A 22,302-nucleotide genomic window follows, 5' to 3' on the forward strand; every position below is an offset into this window, starting at 1 on the left:
CTGTCTATCTTCTTTATATATAAACAAATTACTATATTTTTATATTGACCATGTCAATTGTAATGCCATAATCATTATAGTAAAAAATGTAAATTTATTTATTCCCGATATTGTAGTTAATAAATATATGCTTAGTACTCTCTAAGCTCTCCCACGGCCGATGCCAGGCCGTTCTTTTAACGCCATTCGTAGTCAAAAGGGAGGGTCTGGTAGCGGAGATAGTAAGGCCATAGAGTATACATATATGCTAAAACTCTCCATAAAGTTATATGCTAAAGAACTCCATCAATTATATATATACCTATTGAAGTGTATAGAAATATTATACATTTCTAAAATACATATTTTTTAATCTCATTTTTGTAATCGTTTGAGTTACGATCATTGAGTTCTATTTTTTTGTATAAAGATAAAATAAAAAAATATATATTTTTAATTATTTACTTAATACAATAAATAACACTAATACTAATAAATATGATAACAACTAAAACATCAGTATATAAAGAACAGAACTAGTATTACTAAATATATTTTATATATTAGTTATACCACATAAATCATAGCAATTAAATTGATAGCATTAGGAATTTTCAGAAATTACATAATTTTAATTCTAAGTAAGTAAGGCATTATTTACACTTTATAACAATAGATGGCTTTGTAGCCAAATATAAATTTATGATTTCTAATATATTTATAAGTCTGGTTGAAGTAAATTATTTCACTAACATGTTTAAACAAATGAAATTATATTTTATGGATAGTCTGCAAAATATATTACATTAAATATCACAATTCACGATCTTGGTTTTTTATTATATTTACACCTACACTTTAAACCTACAATTTTTATTTTTAGCATTTGGCAGAGAATGTGTGTGATATGACAAGATATTTAATCTTGAATTACTTTGTTATGTATTTATACATTATAAACTGCAGTATCATATCACAATATACATAAATTATTGAATTCACTTTCTTTTCCGCTACTTTAGATATTCATAAAGTAAGATGTATAGGGTAATACCATATAGGGCAATGTGTGTACCCTCAGCAGCCTCCATTGTGTTACTAAATCATATATTTTCAGTACTTCTAGAGGTGAATTCAACCAGATTTTCTTGTATGTAGTTTTACTATATATATATATATATATATAATATATATATATATACTTACTCTGGCATGTACAAAATTAATAGCAGAAATGAATATTACTGTTCTAGTAGTTTGTTTCGGGTTGAAATGTATCATGAAATCAATTAGTCATACTATATCCTGTTTACATAATTATGATTCATTTAAAAATATAGGATATTTCATAACAAAAAATATAGTCTGTCTTCATTGGTAAATGAGAATCTGAAATATCATAAATACTTAAATCAAATTAGGTTGTGCACAATTATTAAATTTAATTTTGTTTTTCAGTACTTTAAATATTTCATATCTGAAGTATCATATGTAGGGATAGAGGGGAACTCAACCACATTTGCTTTTATGTAGATTTATCTACCTTTACGAAAACATTTCTTTTGGCATGCAAAGTTAATAGTAGAAATGGAATATATTTTTCTAGTAAGTAGTTTGTTTCGGGTTGAAATGTATCATGCAATCAATAAATCATACTGTATCCTGTTTACATAATTATGATTCATCTAACAATATAGGATTATTCATAATGAAAAAAATTAACTCTGTTTTCAACTGTAAATGAGAATCTGTGGTATCATATATAAATCAAACTAGGCTATGAGCACAATTATTGAATTCCACTTTGTTTTCCACTATTTTCGATATTTCATCTTGAAGTAACTTATGTAGAGTAACACCATCATGTTTGTACACCCAGTAGCCTCCATTGTCCGATACTAAATCATATCTTTTGGGCCCCGACACGGGGGAGCTCAGCCAAATTTGCTTGTTTGGAGTTTGCCTATTAATTACATAAGTACCATAGTTTGGTCCCAGAAACACAGTTAGCACTCCATCCTGGAATAAAAAAATATACACATAAGTTATGAATATTTCGTAATATATTAAAGACCAATTTGTAGTGAAGTTTACTACCTTGAATTCAAAACCCTACAATCCTTAAGTTTGAGTCCATCAATCATAAGAATAACTGTGTCTAAGTGTACATTAGTGATGAAATGCCTATTATTATAGAATACAACAATAACTAACCAAATAATTATGAGAGACTGCTGTATGTTCAAATATACTAAGTAGAATATAAACATTCCCAAATTTTTTATTTTTTTATTTTCATGTGATTAAATATCATGTGATGCCAGCAATAGTAATTCAGACTAACATACCTCCTATCTTGAATTTCACTTACTCAAAAAGTCATCATCATTGAATGATAAGCATTCAACCATAACACATCTTATAAAGCCAACTTTTGACAGTAAAAATAGGTAAGATTGAAATGACTTTTTTACACAAATGACTTTTTACATAGTCAATATCAATAAAATTGTAATAATAATAGGTCTTGTGTACTTAAGATGTTATTATTAGAATAAAAATGGGAAAGAGACAGATTGCATAATAATAGTTTATAATCAACAGGAAAAGTTTTGCGATTAAGGACACTTATTTGCTAATCACTCACACTACACTAGTTGCAGTAGGCCCACAACAGTATGCTTATATAAATTGTTACATAATGATTTTGTAACAGTTCTACTACAACTGGTATAATGGGAATAATTGCTAAATAGTTATATATGAAGTAGTTCATTACAAAATTCCATATAGCACATCTTAGATTTTAATATAAGCACTTACTTCATTTTAGCGCCAATAAATAATGAACATAGGGAAGTACTGATAAAATTTGGTATTTGTCTTAAAATATCACAATATATCTAATATGTTTTTAAAATGTTAATGTTTACTTACACTATAGGTAACATCAGCCCCATTTAACTTTGAAGATTTCTCCACTAATTCTTCGAAATAATCGCACAGAGATTCTAATGTTTCGTTGCATACATCTTCGAAGTCTGGGGGATTCACCGGTGTTGAGGAATCTGCATTATTATTACTTGCCGAAAATAGCCGGAGATGAAAATGGTTATTCACAGATTCCAACTTCGTAACATGTGAATATTGACGAACTATTAAATGAGGACGACTAAAAATTTGTTTGCACACAAACCAACGACTAGAACGTACTATATTTTTCAGCATTTTGTTAATAATTATATATTTATATTTTAAATTATAACCAAAATAAAATACAAAAACATGTCAGTATTAGAAACTGTAATTGTAACTGATGAAAGTGATTTATTGACTGAGCTAAAACTGACTGTCTGATTTGTTAGTAAAACTGGCAAACTGGAGACTGAATGAGGCGGAGATACTGACGTAGTTTGACATTGAGCAGTCAAAAGTATTTTTTAGGACTGTTTTAGAGCGGGCAAAAGGAATTATGCCCATACAGCCAAGTCTACCTGTTTGTTTTTATATTCTATATTTTCCTATAGGTTATTTTTCTATGTATCGAATTGTTGAAATAATATAATCGTAAAGTGTAAAACATATTCGTGAGTTCCTTAATAGTTTTTGAAGATAGTACAGGATATCCTTCAATAGTCAAATTTATATCTTGTATATAAATTTGAATATTACGACATATATTACGACATTAGATTAGAATTTATAAGTAATTTTGTGATTTAGACGATGGCTAAGTTTAAAATTTAAATCTCATTTTGAAACTGTAATAAGTACTTAAATCCAAAGATGTTAGAATATTATATAAATATCATAAACATCGAGCGATATGTATAGTATAATGTAAACTTTAGTGGGTGAATTGCAATATAATATTTTTAATTACTTACCATAATCGCACAATGGAACTTTAAAAACTTTTATTTTTTAATATTTATGACCGTGACGCTGACACTTTGGAGTACCTTTGTTATGTAATGAGCACGTACCCGAAGGAAATTAAAATTGCTTTCGAATTAGGCGAGATATTCCTAATAATTTAAAATTGGAAAGATATTTTAAATTCGTCGTAATTTCGCGCCGTCGCTACTCATTCATTTGTGTACTGATTAATTTAATTTAAAACGAAATGTTTAATTCAGAATATAGGTAAAGTACTTTCGAAAATAAACATAATCTAATTTATTTTTATCCAAAGTAATATATTATGGGGACATGCTCCTGCCATTGCGTGTAGTGTATTCGGCTTAATGTATACTTATGTACCCAGTTGTCACTAGCAACTGTGTCCTCTTTGGGACTAACGGAAATTACAACTAACTCCTTTCGTAAATACTCGTCCTTTATTTTAGCTTCCACTCCAAATGTAAGCGACCGACTTGATCACAAGACACGCACACGGATATATGACATATATCTATTCATTTTATACACACCCCGTTGGTATTTTTTGTATAGGTAGCAACCATAATGTAAGAAAAGATTTTTCGTCATATATCTGATGGCCTACCTATGGTAATACTTGCAAATTCTGAGTTAGATTATATACCAATATACGTTATAATTTTTTAAAACGTATTTCAAACTAAACTACTAACAACAGAATTCAGTTAGAGGTACCCATGCAAACAGATTTTTAGCAGATCGCTCTAAAATAAACCACTTTATTTGTTCATTCATTTTTATTCTTCAGCCTGAGAAACTACTTTGGCATCCGGATTTACTTCAGGAGCTGGCAACATGTATGCATTCTGTGGCGGTAGTAACGAAAGATTTTGTTCATAAGCTGGAGAGAATATTGATATGGAAGGTTCTGGTAATCTTGGTATTGGCAGTAAGGAGTTGTACAGGTTCCAATGTGGATTGATGAAGAAGATGTGGCGTCCAGCTGTCTCTTCAAGCGGTCTGCAATTGCCCAAATTCGGTGCATCCCATGGATCCCATAACTTACGGAATTCTTTCATCTATTCATAAATAAATAAAATTATTTAGAGAAATTGTAATTAAATAAAAAAAGTTCGTATTTAAAAGAAAATTTGATTTTGGTCCTAACGAATTTACTATTCAGAAATATTATACGTAACATACAATTTTTTTGGGATAAGGGAAAGGGACACTGGAAACAGACATAATCAATTTCTCGAGTTCGCCACGATGGCCTGAACTGACCTGACTTCATTCTCATTATATCATCCTTCACTGAAACCACGACAGCGTATTAGAGGTATTGTTAGAGCAAGTTTGTGCAACATAACATTATTATTTAAAAAAATAGATAAAAAATAGAATAATGAATGATACCATAAATAATAGACAAGGCAGTCTTATTGCTGAAAGTAATATTTTCAAGGCAACCTTAGGAAATGGATTTAAATATTTGACGGCCTGGATGGTCTAGCTAGCGGTTTAATACACCGCCTTACTTCCGATGGTCCCGGCTTCGATTCCTGGTATGGCACAAACATTTGTATTCATGAGTGATTGTTTGTGTCGGTCTGGTTGTTTTCTATGTATTTACGAACAAAAAATATCTAGTACCCATTCACAAGCTTTAGCTAGCTTAACGTGGGTCTAGATGGCGCTGTGTGCGTTGTCCTGAGATTATTAATATTGTTATTATTATTGTATCAAACAAGTAGGTAATATGCAGACAGAATAAAGAAATAAACAAATATCTCACATATACATGCACAAAATATCAAGCATGATAAAGAAAACATACCTGATCGAAGGAAGCGAATAGCGTAATTCTAGGAATGAGCCACCTAACGACATATTTTTCATTCCGAACAGTCTTCAAAGTTCCCCAGTACAGGAAATAATCTTCAAAGAACATCGGCATCAGACGTGACATGGGATACGGTCCTATACGCGTGTTTGTTTGCGCCTCCTGAATCCGTGGGAATCCTTCGATAACCCAGCTTAGACGATCGTCAGGGTTTACTCCATACTGTGAAGAATAATCCATTTTGGTAAGTTGAGAAAATAAATGCCTAGTATGTTATCAGAAGGGAATAATATACCTACATATTATTATATGTACCTGTAGAAATAATTAGGTGAAAAATGATATTTAATTAAGATTTAATTAAAGTTTATTTGTAATAAAATTGACGGATGGTTTTTTGTTGCATTTAAAATATAAGTATAAATATATCGCAATACCCAGTTCATTACCGGGTAGACAGTTCTGAAAATAAAAGGTATTCTTTATTGCATATGTCTCATGCCTCATCCATATTCATATCTAAATTATACACAAGTTTAGTAAATTGCAACTTTTCCTGCCAACACAGGGAAGCGAGTATCCCGTTGAAAGTTTGGTGAAAATTTTATACAAATAAATTAATCTTTTCCATATTTCTATTTCTCTTCTTGGTTTTAAACCAAGGAGAGAAAATATGAAAGCGTAAATGAAAATACTTGTACGATCTTTGCTTGTGTTGTGGGTATAATCGACGGCCGCTATTTTTATCTACTCTTAAAAATATAGCGACTTGGTATTATCAGTAAGTGAACTGCAAATTCGGACCTTACTAAGTATAACTTCCATGTTATTTTTTAAGCTTAACGATAATTCTGACATTTCTTTCTTTTTGCTTGGATCCTAACAGTCGACTGAAATGGGATTATCTTTTTTAGAACTACTCGGTTAGTTACAATCATTGTATATGTATGTCCTGTTCTCTATATCAAAGAAACATACTCGATATCCGGTGATAATAAAATCATACATTAAATAGAAGTCCAATGGACTAATTTATAATCTTATTAATATTATAAACGCGAAGGATGTATCGATGGATGGATGATGAAACAGCTAACATCAGAATAACACATAGGCTAAATTTCACGTGGATGAAACCCCGGCCACAGCTACAGTAGCTGTGCCCGCTGTTTTCATTTTTATCTTTAAGTTGAGCTACTTAAAGATAAAAATGAAATAAACAATTATTGGACGACTACTAATGAATAATAATAATGAAGAAATTATTATTGTTATTAATTAGCTCTCATCTACGTTTTTGATTACGAGATATTCATTAATCTCGAGAAGTTAACGATCCCAAATTGTAGGCAGGTAATGTTGAAAGTTTGGCTTAATTATAACCATTAACCAATTAAGATCCAAGAACGCCTACGTCCGTTGTTTATTAGAATTTAAAAAAAACATACCCTACTATTATCCTGGAGCTGGTCTCACTATCCCATTACATTGGAGGAAGGGGGTTTGTTAGTAATGTGAATTAACAACCTCATTAGCAATGTACCATGTCAGTTTTACCTCCACTCCTTGGTAATCATCATGTTAAATTCCTGATAAATTTGCCACGATGGACTAACTAATCTGATACTAATCTTATCATCCTCCACAGTTATCCCGCCAGCGTATATCGTTAGCGCAGGCTAGTTTATTACATCACATTAACATCCTATATATCCCATTATATTTATATTATCGGATTGATGATTGAAAATGAATGATGAAAATGATGTTGATTGAAGCATGCCTCATTCTTGTTAATACTAATTTATTTAAAGCTGTAACATGCTAGTTTCATCCTCATTTATATTGTGATGAGTCTGCATTCAATTGTAATGACTGGTAGAATAAAGATATATTACTATTCAAAAGTGCTTGTATCGAATTTATTTGAATAAAGATTTCTATCCGGAGAATCTCGAATATCGATATTATGGTAAACACTACACTTGGCATACCCACATTTATTTGGGTATATTTTGAATCCAACGCGGCAGCACTGATTCCTGCGCCGCACAGTCAGAAATATAAATTGAGTTTATATTGTGAAAGCTAGATTTGAACTTACTACCATTCGGATGTAAGTCGAGGTACCTAAGACTAGGCCACAACGACTGTTTAAGTCAAGAATTAAATATGGCAACTTTTTATATGATAACACCATGGTATCCGAAGATAGTCATTATGGATCTGCAATAAATGCATTATAATGTGTGTGCTCGTACAATTAAATAATTTATCTTAACCAGAACTGCTTTTACTTGTAGTCTAATAACGACAATGTAAAAAATTGTGTAATAAAATTAATAAAGGCACTCATTCATCATCAACTGACTGATTGATGGATATATATAGAAGGTAAACCCTGAACAGGTGTGTCTAGAAACATGATAGATACTACCTATCTATTTAGCTGACACAAAACAATATAAATCAGTATGAAACTAGAAGTATACGATTTTATGTAATAGATCCTTGAACGACGTAGGTCGTTGTATAAGGGACGTATTAAGAAATCAATGATTGCCAATAAAGAAATTAGAAAATTATTCACGAAAGTTGAGTATCTTTGCACTGAGTAATACAATAGGTATAGATAATATTAGGTATCTCAAATCTACTCCAATGGGAGACATGTATATATATAATGACTATATATATGTACATATATATGTAATGGAAAACATCCATGCGACCGACCTGATGGTAAGTGACAACCGTAACCATTCCTTATACATACAGACAGCACCAAATATTGATATTATATGACGCCTTTGATAACCGTCATTCATTTCGACATCGACTAAGCTGTTAGGGCTCTATACCTTATAATTTGACTGCCATATTACAGCAGCCTACAAAGCAAGCTTTTTACCGGCTAATATACTTAGCTAAGATAGAATTTCCCACGCAGACGATTTGATACCAAATCTTTCATTGTAGTCAGTTCTTAGTTCTTCCATAGTACCTATATATAATTTGGTAGTTACGTTTAGTCGTCTATGATTCCGTAATTATGTAGTGGAATTATAATTACCAGATTATGTAATTACAGCTTTGGTAAGTAATTGTCGGTCTAGAACAGGCAAAACTCGCTGTCAAACAACCATACTTTGTGTCGAGAAACCGTTGTTTGAAGCAGACTTTGCGTAGCTACCATGTCTCATCTATTTTAGCTGCCAAGTAGCTTCCACTGTAAGATATTCCGGTTGAAGTGGAAGAAGACAGTAACAGAATATGTAATCGAATGGCATTTTTTCGTTGACTGAATTTGATAATGTGTCCTCTGGTTAGTCCGAGAGATGGCGGTGTACCAATGTACACCGCCATCTCTCAAGGGGACAATCCCCTTGCTACTTTTGATTGAAATATAGCGAAATGTAGGCCTATGTCAAGTGTTGTGTTCACTACAATGTTGACATTTGACATTGTCTCTGACTACCTCTCCATCTTGGATAAGGGTTCTAAATGTATATTTATTTATTACTTTATCATAAATAAACCATGAAATGTTTCTACAAACTCTGCCCTCTCACCTTGGATAACAGTCTTAATTGTATATTTATTTATTACTTTACTACAAATAGACTGAAGTGTTTCAACAAACTGCGTGGGTTTTTGTTCCTAGTATATTGTTATTTTTAAAGTGAAAACAATAGTACCTTGATCAAGTAACATATGATTACTACACCGTCAGCGTGATGAAAGGCTTCATCTTGAGTCATATAGTCCAATTTAAAGAAAGTTACCTGAAATAAACATCGTTGCGCATTAACCTATATTAGATAGTGGCGACTAAAAAGTGCAAACAGCTTGCACTTTTTATATATCAAAATTTATACAATTTTTTAATGTATTTATCGTTTGTACAGGTACAAAGATTTATAAATATACTGCTACTATATGTGACGTAATAGGCAAGACTATAATTAATAAATTTATACTTTAGAGGATTCTAGTATCTGCCCATATACTCGAGTATGTAAAATGAAAATCAGTACCTATAAACTCAACAATAAGGCGAATAGAGAATAAAAATTATTTATCTTTCTTTAGCAAGTTGTATACTTTACTCCATTGCACATTCATTCCCGATTTGTATAATTAAACTATCGTAATAAACATATATTTATGTATATCATTTTCATATATAGATATACAGGTATGTATATGTGTTTGATAGTTAACGTTACTGCCAGTCTTATTTTATAATAATGTATATCTAAAATACCTCTAAATTACATTTCATTCATTATATGACGTATTTGTGTGTGTTTTGTCAGTAAATAACTAATAGCTGTGTAATATGACAAGAAAATTATATAATTTGTTATACAAAACGTCGGATCATTGTATTAATATAATTGAATTCATGCCTTGATTGATTTACGATGGGGTTGATACTAGGCGTTCTCTATTATAGTAAATCACAAAGCGACGTTATTTGGTACAAGATTTGTCGTGTCGATCTGTCGGATCTTTATAAATTGCCACTTATAATATGCTAGTGTTAAAGGAATTCGAATCAACTCTGAACTGCAGTTGAAAGGGTGTTGATTCGTGTAGATGAAAGATGATTTCATTCCGATGTAAAAAGCATTTTAGACAGCCAGATGGTAATTTAACAGTCTCCCGTACTACTGTACTTACATGACAATTATTTGGATGATTTAAATTCAGCAATTACAAGTTTAAAATCAAAACTATTAACTTAAATAAACCTGCATTTCACCAGGATACCGTCTTTTGTCCACGGTATGCTCACTCCCTTCCATCATATTTGGACCCCAATGGAAATGAATTTGAGACAAAACGTGTTTCTCCAGAAATGGACCCCCTTCCAAGTAAGGTCTTTCAGCTTTCCATTTGGCTCCAAGTAAAACTAGAAGTTAAACAATATAAAGTCGCATACGGCTATTGTGAATATACTTTTTGTTATTAATACATTTGTAAGTTTACTGGAACAAACTTCTCTATGGCCGAGTTTGACTGTAGGTTTTAGATTTCCACGTAAATTCTATAAAATTTTTGTATACAATGAAGTATAAACTACCTGTATATCCAGTATTAGTTAATTTGACTTTATGCGGAAACACATCAAAGTTGAACCATTTGAGTTCTGGACATCTATATTGTATAGAACCAGTGATGGATATATCTATTGGAGTTGGTAGATCACCATCCATTTCGCTGCAGTAGTATATCCATTCTACAGTTCCGTATGGAGGTTCTACTTTGACCTCTACTTTAGGAACTTCCACTCCCACTTCTTCTTCTTCTATTTTACAAAAAAAAAAAATAGGTACTAGACTAAACTTTTTATAAAGAAATAGTAATTAAAAATTAAAAACCTAAAGTGAAACTAATAGTTTTTTGCCATTCGTGACAAGTTATATAAATGTGTACGGTACTTGTTTCTTGTAAAAGTGGGTATTTGCAATAATGATATTCATATATCCTTATTACACTGATCTAGATGATTTCTATATGTATTATGAATATTTAAAAAATACTCAGATAATCAATACAAATAATCTCATTCTACCATCTTTTATTTATGATTCATCAGCGTATACTTGCAAAAACTTGATACTTGAAGTAAACGCAATTTTATCGAAGAATACGCAGAAGAAAACAGCACCATTCAAAAATCAAATATATACATTAGTATTACCTGTTGTAATTACAGGAACAATAATAGGCATATTATTTATATCGGTAAAGGAAACATTAGAATTTAAAGTATTATTCGTGCTGCGAAAAATAATGCACTACATAATTTGTCAAATATACATATGAATTCCATTAGACAGGTCAAATAATTCTTTCATTATGATGCGTTCAAATACAATGGTATAAATTAAATTATTTAAAATAATACAGATCAATTTAGAATAAAACAACAAGTTTAGAAATAAACTATATATTACATGACATATGGTATAAGATAGGCACCTACTTGATTTTGATATGATTATGTAGTATCTGCCATAATTGTATAAATATATATGTATGCACGCGAACGCGGCAGCGGCAACGGACGCGTTTAGCCCGTTCTAGTGGTTCTATTGTCTTTAAAATTATTTAAAACGTTGATTTATTAATTTAAAGTTATCAGAATGATCCTTTAATCGAGACATTATAACCTACAATTAAATATTCATTTTGTAGTGCAGTTTGAATCCGGTAAACATTTTAAATAACATTTAATTGTGTAACTAAGAAGTGACGGCAACTGTTTGAGTGTCTTCAATGGGTACAAAGGTCAGTTGTAAACTGGATGTGAATCATATTAACTATTGAACAAAGTGGCAGTTAACCGGTTCTACGCAGCTATATGGTAGTTAATTTCAAAAATTGACTTTATGAAACGTTGGCCTAGTGGTTATTCTCAGTAATTATTTGTGGACGGATGTGCGATCAAACCCTGACCACAACATTTTTTTTTTTTTTTTATGATCACGTAATATATTTTGAGCAATATTATCATACAACATGCAGTGTGCCGGCTGTTTGAGGGCAATTAAGGACCGAAAATATTTATTGTGTGAGGGATGCAATCAGTTTTATGATCTGGACTGTGCAAATGTATCCGAACAGCGTTTTTATAATACATTAGTTGATGAACATAGGAGAAATTGGAGATGTGTATTATGTGTAAGTAAGAAGCCCAAGAGCGATAACACTAATACACCAGCTCGTGCTGCTTTTCAAGCAGTCACAACTCAACGAGGAGGAGCTGTGAGGAGTCCGCTTCATTTTGATGTTTCTATGTCGGAGCAACCATCTATTATGGATATTCATAATGATACAGCTCAAAATGAAACTGTGGAAATGTCAGACATGCAGTCATTGGCCTTAGAAATGCGGCTATTTAGAACTGAGATGATAGAAGAGATGCGAGCTACTAGAGCACAGATGGCGGTGTTAAATGAAACTTTGGCTAAAATATCGAGCAGAGTCATTAAATGTGAAGAGCGTATGGATAAGCTCCAGGAGCGTCTGAGTGGTATGGAACATAGTATAGAAAATGGTGCAACGGAGGGCAATAACAAGTCACTTGAGGCGTCTATGACAGAGTTGAGATTGGAACTGAACGACCGAGATCAGGAGTTGCTATTAAATGATGTAGAGATTGCATGCATTCCGGAACAGAAAGTTGAGAGCCTTCCTCATATTGTCACTACTCTAGCAAATAAATTGGGAGTTCAATTGACAGATCAAGATGTAGTAAGTGCCACACGCGTAGGATATGTATCATCGTCCTCTCAAGTAGGTGAGCACAGGCCGCGTCCCATAGTGGTGCGTTTGTCTCGGCGCATCGTTCGAGATCGGTTATTGCAAGCTGCGCGTGTACGAAGGGGTGCCACTACTGAGGGCTTGGATATACCCGAACCATCCCGGCGGTTTTATGTTAATGAGAGATTAACCAAAAACAATAGACTGCTGTTCCGTCGAGCACGCGATCTGGGCAACCAGATGAACTGGAGATACGTGTGGACAAGGGACGGCAGGATATATGTGCGCCAGTTCCAAAATAAAGATGCTCCACGGTTTCGCATAAGGACAGAAGATGACATTGCACGGTTTTTTGGTCAGGATGTTGTTTGTCCCTCAGCATAATTATTAACATCTATGTAGCTTCTTTTCCAGTAATTATGTATGGTACTGATTATAAACCATATTTAAAGTTATATTTTTGTATGTACTTTTTCTTTCAGTTTTGTTCTAAATTATTTCATCTAAGCATTATAGTAATTGTTTTAATTTATATACCTAATGAATTTTTTGCAATAATATTTATTCTTTTACCTTTCTTTTTGATAAACCTTTATTATTTTGTTTGTATGTCAACATCCTCTAAATCATATGTATGTTTTACTGTTTTGTATATGTACTTTTTCAGTAAGTTTTGTACTCTTTTATTTGGTCTAATTATCAAATCCATTGATTTAATTTTTGCCCTTAATGAATTTTTCTATGTTATATTACCTAAATTACCAAGTTACTATTTTTATTATCATCTAAACTCTATAACAAAAAGTACCAATCCTCTTAGAGTAATTGTTGATAGATTAAATATTTTATTTAGCTTCATAATTGTTTTTGGTGGTTCTATGTATATATGTTCTGAGCATAAATGTTTGAGATGTGTATTATGTGCCCCAGGGTTTCAATTCAAATCGAGTGTACATTTTAATTCTCTAATCATAATAGATTTATTTACTGTCTTATATCTACAGTACATTTGGATTATGTATGTTTACTTATATAATGTGTACTTTCTAATATTATTCATTATTTTATTTAGCCTTGGGATCAATTCATGTAGCCTGGTATTTTTATTATATTATATTAGCTTTCAATTCTAAAACAAAATATCTTAAGTTAGGTCTTTATAATGCTGGATCTCTAAACACGGGTCACGATGATTTTCTGATAGCGATGAATCGATTTGAACCTGACATAATAGCTATAAATGAAACGTGGTTGCCGGAAGGACAAGAGGCACGTGCGCCAGTAGCACCCGGCTATCGACTGCGCAACAAACCGCGCCCAAGACACATTTGTGGTGGTAGAGGTGGTGGTGTTGCGTTCTACTTTAAAAGAGATATACGAGTACGCTTCTTGAACCATCCCGAAAATAACATCGAACAAATGTGGCTATCGATACGAGTAAATGGTCATCGCATAATCATAGGAACAGCATACAGACCACAGTGGCTGAAAATAGATACATTCATTGATGCGTTAACTGAATCTGTTTCCCACTTTTCTAACTTCAAGTACATGGTTTTGCTGGGAGATTTCAATGTAAATATGCTGGATAAATCTAGTATTGGCTTCGTGAAAATTGATCAATTTCTGAGGTATCTTAATTTGGAACAGGTAGTAAAAGACCCTACGCACACTTCGGTGAGTTCTGAAACACTTATCGATCTTGTGTGTACTAATTGTAAAATTCGTGACGTAACTGTGGACAATATTACCGGATCCCTGGGTCATTCAATGGTAAATATTAGTTTAAATTTAAAGAAAACGAAAGTACTGCCAAGTTTTGTTACATATAGACCTATGAACAAAATAAATATTGATCAATTTAACAGGGATCTTATAGTACTGAATTGGGAATCAGTATCAAAAATGTCATCAGTTAATTCCATGGTAGATAAATTCAACTTCTTATTGTTGTCTCTATTTGATCAACATGCGCCATTGGTTACAACGAAATTTAAACACGCTACACCACTACCATGGATTACTGATGTGATTAAATTAATGATTCAACTGCGTAATAAAGCTCATAATAAATATCGCAAATCAGGATCTGAAACGCATAAGAATTATTACAAAGAACTGAAGAAATTAGTCTCAAAAAGTATCGAAAGTGAGAAACGAGCCTATTACAATCATTTTGTTAATTTGAATGTTAATAGTGGTAAAAAATTTTGGAAAAATATAAAAGAGAAAATTATTACTGATTCAGATAAAAATGAATGCCTATCAAATAAGTTTAAGGACCCTAATTTAATTAATAACCACTTTTTAGATGTGCCTGGTCCTGATTCTGTTCCCATATCTAATTTGTCATATTTTGAAAAAACACGTCAAATTCATTTTTTTTGCGCCCTGTAAGTGAAAACGACGTGGTTAGGTACATAAACACAGTTAAGTCTAATTGTATAGGCAGTGATGGTATAACTCGAGACATGATTTTGTTTACTCTCCCACATACCCTACCTATTATTACTGCCATAGTTAATGAATCAATTTTAAAAGGCATAGTTCCCAATCAATGGAAGATAGCACTAATTACACCCATATCCAAGGTTACCCAACCAAATGATTTAAAGGATCTCAGACCTATAAATATTTTACCGTTTTTGTCCAAGATCTTAGAAAAAGCCGTAAATGAGCAGTTACTTGAATATGTTGAAGCGAGCAACATACTTCCAAGTTTACAGTCGGGTTTCCGGAGGGGACGTGGTACTATAACAGCATTATTAGATGTTACTGACAATTTATTAATTGAGCAGGATGGAGGAAGAGGCTCATTACTGACCCTTCTGGATTTCTCTCGTGCATTTGAAAGTTTAAATATTCCTTTATCTCTCGAAAATGTCTTATTATGGATTTGATCACAAACAGTGCATTGGTTTCATAGTTATTTAAGTAATCGTTATCAAATTGTTAAACTCTTAAAGGATGATGGGTGTCATTTATTGTCGGATCCTGGATCAGTTAAAAGAGGCGTTCCACAGGGATCAATACTTGGTCCGCTTTGTTTATTTTATACAGCGCTGATCTATCAAACGTAATAAGGAATTGCCAATACCATTGTTATGCAGATGACGTTCAGTTGTACATTTCTGAACGTCCTGATAAGGTTAACGTAGCGGTACAGGCTTTAAATGAAGACTAGATCGAATTGCTCATTGGTCAATTAATAATGCTCTAGTCCTTAACCCATCTAAATCTAAATTCATGGTCATTGGCTAGCCATTCTAAGTAGAAGTCCCTCCGTGAAGATACTTGGAACTAATCTTGTACGTGTTGATGAGGCAAAAAATCTGGGTATTATTTTTGATAGCCAGTTGCGATTCGAGCGTCATGTATTAAATGTAGTCAAATATTATTATTACGTAATTATCTCACAGAGAGAGTAAGAATATTATTATGTGAGTCCCTTATTCTCTCTAAGTTCAATTACGGTGATCTAGTATATGGTCCTCGCCTTGTATGTAATTCTCGGAACATAATGCAACGCGTACAAAATGCTTGTGGCCGCTTCTGTTTTGACATACCTCCACGTACTCATGTCTCTCCATTTCTAAATAATGCATCAATTCTTAACATGCAATCAAGGCGGTTGCATTCGCACTGATGTTTGATATAATGACATTTAAAAATCCAGAATACTTATATAATAAATTAAAATTTTCATCTTTTGAAAGTCATTATGTCGGCGTCCCTAGATCAGCACGGGTTCCTTTAGCAATGTATTCTCACCGAACTGTTGCTTTTCGGGAAGTTTATACCAGGCGACTAAATGCTGGAATAATATCCCTCCACCTATAAGAAATACAGGTATTTAAGAAAAAGATAAAACTTTTTACTAGAAATTAATTATATATATTATTAAAATAATGCGTCAACAGTTATTTGTATTTGAATTGATATTGATATTGATACATTTTGATTTATTTATTTTATTATTTTTTTCTTCTATTATTTTTATTAAGAATTAGTTTAATTTAAATTTTGGTAACATTAAGATTGTTGAGTGAATACTATATCGCACCACCACTGACATGAAAATCAGTGTTTTGCTCGCTGAGCAAATTGTTCACTGAGTAGCTCAACCCTTTCGTATCCCTGTGGCACCTAATATATATTTTAATGTTTATTTTATGTTTTTTATTTTATGTGGAAGTTAAAGTATTATGTGTTGTATTTTTTTTTTTTTATAATTATTTACTGTTCTTATGTGTTATTTGAATTTTGTTTGTATATCTTTGTTATCGGGATACGAATAAAGATTTTTATCTATCTATCTATCTATCTGTATGTACTTATGCTACTAGAGTTAAAGTGTTAATTTGGTTTGAGGGAATTCTTTTGGGATGGAATTATATAGAACTATTTTAGTAATAATTATTATAGGTATAACTAAAGTAAGATGGAGTCAGATAATGATTAATATCTATGTCTAAAATTTATAAAATAAAAGCTATTTGGATTGACTATGCTTAATGTCAAATATATGTCAAATTTGTTGATTTTCGTATATCTTCTTTCATGGTTTTAAAATAAATATCTAATTTTTCTCAGTGTTTATTTCTAATATTTATTTCTAATTTAGCATTACATTAAATTTTTAACAGCCAGTTATACTAGTATTGCATATCATGGAAATGTCAAAAAATCAAGAAAACTTTATGGAAGATCGAACAAATCCTAATCATGAACTAGTTGTTTGGGAGAAATGGATAAAGATTCGTAAAGAAGAGACAGCGCGACTTGGTGAGAGGACTAATAGACCGCCAATTGATTTAACAATGAATTTATTGGAAAAAGTACGAGAAGACAAAGAGCGTAAAATTGTATTAGAACATGCGCAGATAGAGAAAAAGGCAACGGTAAGAGATACGTTATGGGAACAACCTGTTAGACTAAAGCAAAAATGTTACTGCAAGCCAGCATATGAAGTGCATAGAACTCCAGCTGAAATGGGTTATCCTACTGTTATTGAACATGTTGGAGTACCAGAATATATTAAAAGAAATGAAAAAGGTTTAACTGGTGTGCCAAAACGAAAACCATGTAATCAACTTAATACTAATTATGAAAAGTTTAGACAAAAGCGGGAAAATGAATTGACTGGAAAAATTCAGGAAATAGATCCATTCAGGTCAGATATTTTTTTCAAACGCTTTTTCACGATAACTCACTAATTTTATCACCCATTCGCATAATAAATATCTAAATTGCCTTTACACGTCTGTAACATATAACGAAGTCCCTCTATAAAATTTATTATTCTATAGATTGTTTTATATTAATATATATAGTGATATAATTTATTGTATTATATTATAATTGCAGACCAGACATGAGAAAATTAATAATAAAAGGCAGTAAGCCCATACTGCCACCAAGGAAGATGCCTCCCATACCTACAATTAGCGTAACTCCATCTATACCAATGGAATATACAACATGTGGCATTTGTGCTATTAGAATCAATAATACTGTAATATTTAAAGATAATCGTGACCAAAATTTAAAAAATATAAAGAAAATGCAAAAAGAAAGCTGGCATGAGTCTTGTACATCATGGACATATTATTTCAAAGTTCCTCTAAAAAGAGCAGGAAGAAGTAAATTACTGTTAGAGAATCTTGGAACTGTTACTCTTAGATATTGTTGGAAGAAAATTAAACAATCAATTCCATTTGCACCAGAAGATAATAATACTCAAGTTTTCTTTTTCAATAAAAATGAAGATGTTTTATCACCCGGACAGAGCAAATATCTATACTTTACATTTATATCAGAAAAAGCTGGCATATACAGTGAATTTTGGGAACTTAGCTTTTGTAATATTTGTTTTTTTGATACTTTAGCAGATAAGTTGATTATAAACTTACAGGGAGACTCTGTTGAAAATATGGACAATATTAAAAGAAAAATAGAAGTATTAAAAAACAAATTAAACAAAAAAGCCATAAATAATATAGTAAAAAGTTTATTAGAAGGTATTGTTCACAAATCTACAATAACAGACCCACAGATATATCCTTATAAAAAAATGTTATTGGAAGCAGAAATATTTCATATGAAAAATCCGATATGCTTTTATCACCAAACAGAGGTCACTAAAATGAAAGATGTATATACGGAAATGGTGCCAGGTGAACTATGGGATTTATCAATTAGTAATTGGAGGCAGGCAATGATGGAAAAAGAATATGATGAAAGAATGAAATTTTACGAGTTGCTTAGAAAGTCTCATGCAGAGTTACTGAAGCCTTGGTACGAAGGCGAGGATCTTTTGACATATAAATATAGAGCTACGAAAATGTTACTAGGAAAGATGGCCGATAGTTTTGATGTCAGCTATATGCGTATTATAGATGTCACTAATCATACAAGCGAAATCACAAAGCAGCCAGATCTTGCTAAAAGTGATCACAGACTTGTTTCTTTATCTACAGAGCCTCTGATCCAAAATACAATTCGTAACTTATTCTATCTACGTGCATATGAACATGTTGCGGTAACTATTGAATCAATAGTCGGAATCTTGAGTAGTTTAGAATTGAACAAATGGATAGATTTTGACTTTTGTCGTTAATATATAGATTTATTTTAGACTCTGGTTTTTAATCAACTTATAAACCCTTATTCATAGTTTACTTATCTAAACCAGACTCATAATAAATATATACTAGAATATCAATGATAGCTCTTTGATGTGCCTGGAGAAGAAAAGAGTTAGACAAGCAGGTTACCATTTCTCTTGCACTAGATCTAGATTGGGATGTGTTAGTAGTTGTTGTGTTAGTTTACAGAGCTAGACTTACTTATCTGTAACCATTCATTAATTTCGCATGTTACCAGAAGAATCCCACATGCAAGAAGCACTAAGGAGTTCTAATATTTTATACCATATAGTATCGTACCCAGTAATTTAATTGTTATATATCATAAAATATGTAATATACAGGTAATCAAGAAGATAATTTTGTATAATAATAATAATATCCCTGAACAAATAACACAGGGCCATCTAGTTACAAGCGTTGCTTACCTTGGAACTAGATAACTAATATAAACATATTGGTGCTTTTATTTATATAGTATATATGTATATATATTATATACAAATAATCTTACTCCTGAATATAAATGTTTGTACCGTGCGAGTAATCGAATCCGCAACCATCGACGCTAGACCGCCGACGACGTCAATATATATTGATGAGTCTAATATTACACACATATAAATGTGTGTTAATTTTTCATGTTTATTTGTTATTAATACATACTAGATATGTGTATGTATTTTTGTTAGTCAAATATTTCTTAATTAAATTGAGAAAAGAGAAACACCTGTTAAACAAATTACTTTTAAAAAAGGGCCACGTAGAAGGGATAAATTAATTTAAGTACAAACCCTAAAAGTTACGTTAATTTGATTTAACTACAATTTCCGCTAAGGGTACACTAAAAAGCAACTTATACCCTCAGGACTCTTAAAAATGGATGACGGGGGTTAGGCTTTGAGATTCTGTTTGTGAAATCATAGCTCGACATTATTCGACTGGGCTAAAAAATTTCTTTGCAAGTAATTTGTAGCCTATTTGTAATCTATTTGCTTACTTTGAGCAATATTCTAAATTACTCAAATCTTTATTTTCATCATCAGCTATTTTAATCTTTTATTTGAATACGCACAGAACCGACTTCTCAAGATATACCTCTATGTAAACTTTATTTATGTTTTACTGTTTTAAATTTGACGCGTTCATTATTTATACATACATTTAGAAAAAGACACTGGACTTTACCAGGTTTTATTCATTTTTATCCAGTTCTCGATATTTCTTAGATATATATATATATATATATTGCTTAGAACAGCGGCAAAAGTAAAAATTTTGGTAATGTATCTGAAATGGCCGAAAACTCACCTGATGGTAAATGTCAACTGCTTCGCCTTTAAAGATGAATACCATCTTGACCATACGCCATCATGTGATGCCCGTAGTACCTTTCATACATTGCCGTTCCGAAGGACTAAGGTATCATATCTCCATGTCCTTTAATTTCACTGTCGAAACATAAATGAAACAGCCCATGCGTAGTTGTTTTTATCGGTACTAGTGATTCTATGTATATTACGTACATATGTATTTCAAAGAAAATATGTGCATGTATTTTTATCAATTGTGTAGTATCCATAACACAAGCTTTACTTAGATTGGGATTAGATGACACTGTGTGAATTGTCCTATGATATTATTATAGTATTAATGTATTATTTATACAGTAATGAAGATAATTATTAATGTTTATTTTAACTACTAACATTCTAGAAGTTGCTTATATGCAATGTACAATGTAATACAAATAAAATTATAAATTTGACGGTCTTTTAATGCAAAAGGAAACTTTTCTTTACTGAATTGAACATGCATTTCCATTCGTGTTTATAAATTGATTTAAACCTAAAATATTGATGACAGTGCGATAATTTTATTCCTACATGTTACTAAAAAAATTCCCTAGAGTTTATAACAGAGAAATAAGATTGACATTGTAATAATGGGCAGCCAAGTCGCAATAAAAAAATCTCTTTAGATTATTACAGTCTCAACGTCTTTGAGGGATATAAATTGCTTTTAAGTGTAATCATCCCATATTCTAAACTATATTACAGATGTACATTATTCAAATGTTTGATGGTTTTTTACACTTTTCGTGTTTTAATCAGTCATTCTATTATCAAGAAAAAATTAGATACACTACTGTTTGTTAACTTTTGTTCCTGTCAATCAATTTGTGGTTATGCATACTGGAGTTTAAAAGTTCTATCTCTCCATCCATCCAACTTCTAATTCGGGCATTTACTATTCAACCTATCAGTTACTATGAAATATTCCAGGTTAAAACTATTTCCGGTTATTGTCGGATAAGGCTTGTAAACTAAGTTAGCTATTAACCCGCGACTTGTCTGCCTTTTTATGATAAAAGAATATTGATTATATTGATTGTGATACGACCTAACTACTGATTTACATAATAATCTTGGAAAGGTAAACTTTTTCATTTATAAATGAGTATATGTACAAGTGTTACAAATATTCATATTTTTAATCTGTACTAGAACTATAAATGCTAATATGTCTTTGTTTGTATAACTGGGTAATAGACAAACTATTCCACAGCCTTTATTAACCTTTTCACAGCACAACAGCTGAACAGATCTTAATGAAATTTAACACGAAGGTAGACCGTCTTAAGAAGATATACATAGCTTACCTTTTCTACCATAC

At 31.7% G+C, this 22,302-nt stretch overlaps 5 protein-coding genes across 5 annotated transcripts; 3 read left to right on the forward strand and 2 right to left on the reverse strand.

Annotated features, from left to right (window-relative positions):
* Positions 1–1,727: 1,727 nt before the first annotated feature.
* LOC131844792 (frataxin homolog, mitochondrial) lies at positions 1,728–3,225 on the reverse strand. The gene is made up of 2 exons (XM_059193757.1): positions 2,917–3,225; positions 1,728–1,998 (listed from the first exon to the last, which is right to left on the reverse strand). The coding sequence occupies exons 1-2, from the start codon at positions 3,205–3,207 to the stop codon at positions 1,747–1,749; spliced, it is 543 nt and encodes a 180-aa protein (XP_059049740.1). The 5' UTR covers positions 3,208–3,225; the 3' UTR covers positions 1,728–1,746.
* Positions 3,226–4,652: 1,427 nt separating this feature from the next.
* Positions 4,653–11,536, reverse strand: LOC131844798 (carbonic anhydrase 1-like). Its single transcript, XM_059193761.1, has 6 exons — positions 11,415–11,536; positions 10,794–11,015; positions 10,462–10,622; positions 9,403–9,489; positions 5,699–5,926; positions 4,653–4,940 (listed from the first exon to the last, which is right to left on the reverse strand). The coding sequence occupies exons 1-6, from the start codon at positions 11,443–11,445 to the stop codon at positions 4,659–4,661; spliced, it is 1,011 nt and encodes a 336-aa protein (XP_059049744.1). The 5' UTR covers positions 11,446–11,536; the 3' UTR covers positions 4,653–4,658.
* A 456-nt stretch (positions 11,537–11,992) lies between these two features.
* Positions 11,993–13,363, forward strand: LOC131844765 (uncharacterized). The gene is made up of 2 exons (XM_059193725.1): positions 11,993–11,996; positions 12,219–13,363. The coding sequence occupies exons 1-2, from the start codon at positions 11,993–11,995 to the stop codon at positions 13,361–13,363; spliced, it is 1,149 nt and encodes a 382-aa protein (XP_059049708.1).
* An 822-nt stretch (positions 13,364–14,185) lies between these two features.
* LOC131844766 (uncharacterized) lies at positions 14,186–15,376 on the forward strand. The gene has a single exon (XM_059193726.1). It carries the CDS (start codon positions 14,186–14,188, stop codon positions 15,374–15,376), a length of 1,191 nt encoding a protein of 396 aa, XP_059049709.1.
* A 74-nt stretch (positions 15,377–15,450) lies between these two features.
* LOC131844767 (MYCBP-associated protein-like) lies at positions 15,451–19,598 on the forward strand. The gene is made up of 3 exons (XM_059193727.1): positions 15,451–15,848; positions 17,694–18,152; positions 18,347–19,598. The coding sequence occupies exons 1-3, from the start codon at positions 15,451–15,453 to the stop codon at positions 19,596–19,598; spliced, it is 2,109 nt and encodes a 702-aa protein (XP_059049710.1).
* Positions 19,599–22,302: the final 2,704 nt, after the last annotated feature.

The sequence above is a fragment of the Achroia grisella genome, unplaced genomic scaffold (assembly GCF_030625045.1).
Source record: "Achroia grisella isolate CSIRO2021 unplaced genomic scaffold, CSIRO_AGI_Agris_v1 utg413, whole genome shotgun sequence".
NCBI lineage: Eukaryota > Metazoa > Arthropoda > Insecta > Lepidoptera > Pyralidae > Achroia > Achroia grisella.

Coding starts and splice junctions, on each gene's coding strand:
- LOC131844767 (XM_059193727.1), top strand. CDS start 15,451: ATGATTTTGTTTACTCTCCCACATACCCTACCTATTATTACTGCCATA. Junction 15,849..17,693: donor GAAAGTTTAAATATTCCTTT/ATCTCTCGAAAA, acceptor GGAAGATCGAAC/AAATCCTAATCATGAACTAG. Junction 18,153..18,346: donor CAGGAAATAGATCCATTCAG/GTCAGATATTTT, acceptor TTATAATTGCAG/ACCAGACATGAGAAAATTAA.
- LOC131844766 (XM_059193726.1), top strand. CDS start 14,186: ATGAATCGATTTGAACCTGACATAATAGCTATAAATGAAACGTGGTTG.
- LOC131844792 (XM_059193757.1), bottom strand. CDS start 3,207: ATGCTGAAAAATATAGTACGTTCTAGTCGTTGGTTTGTGTGCAAACAA. Junction 1,999..2,916: donor GGGCTGATGTTACCTATAGT/GTAAGTAAACAT, acceptor TTTTTATTCCAG/GATGGAGTGCTAACTGTGTT.
- LOC131844798 (XM_059193761.1), bottom strand. CDS start 11,445: ATGCCTATTATTGTTCCTGTAATTACAACAG. Junction 5,927..9,402: donor TCATATGTTACTTGATCAAG/GTACTATTGTTT, acceptor TATTCTTCACAG/TATGGAGTAAACCCTGACGA. Junction 4,941..5,698: donor TATTCGCTTCCTTCGATCAG/GTATGTTTTCTT, acceptor ATTTATGAATAG/ATGAAAGAATTCCGTAAGTT.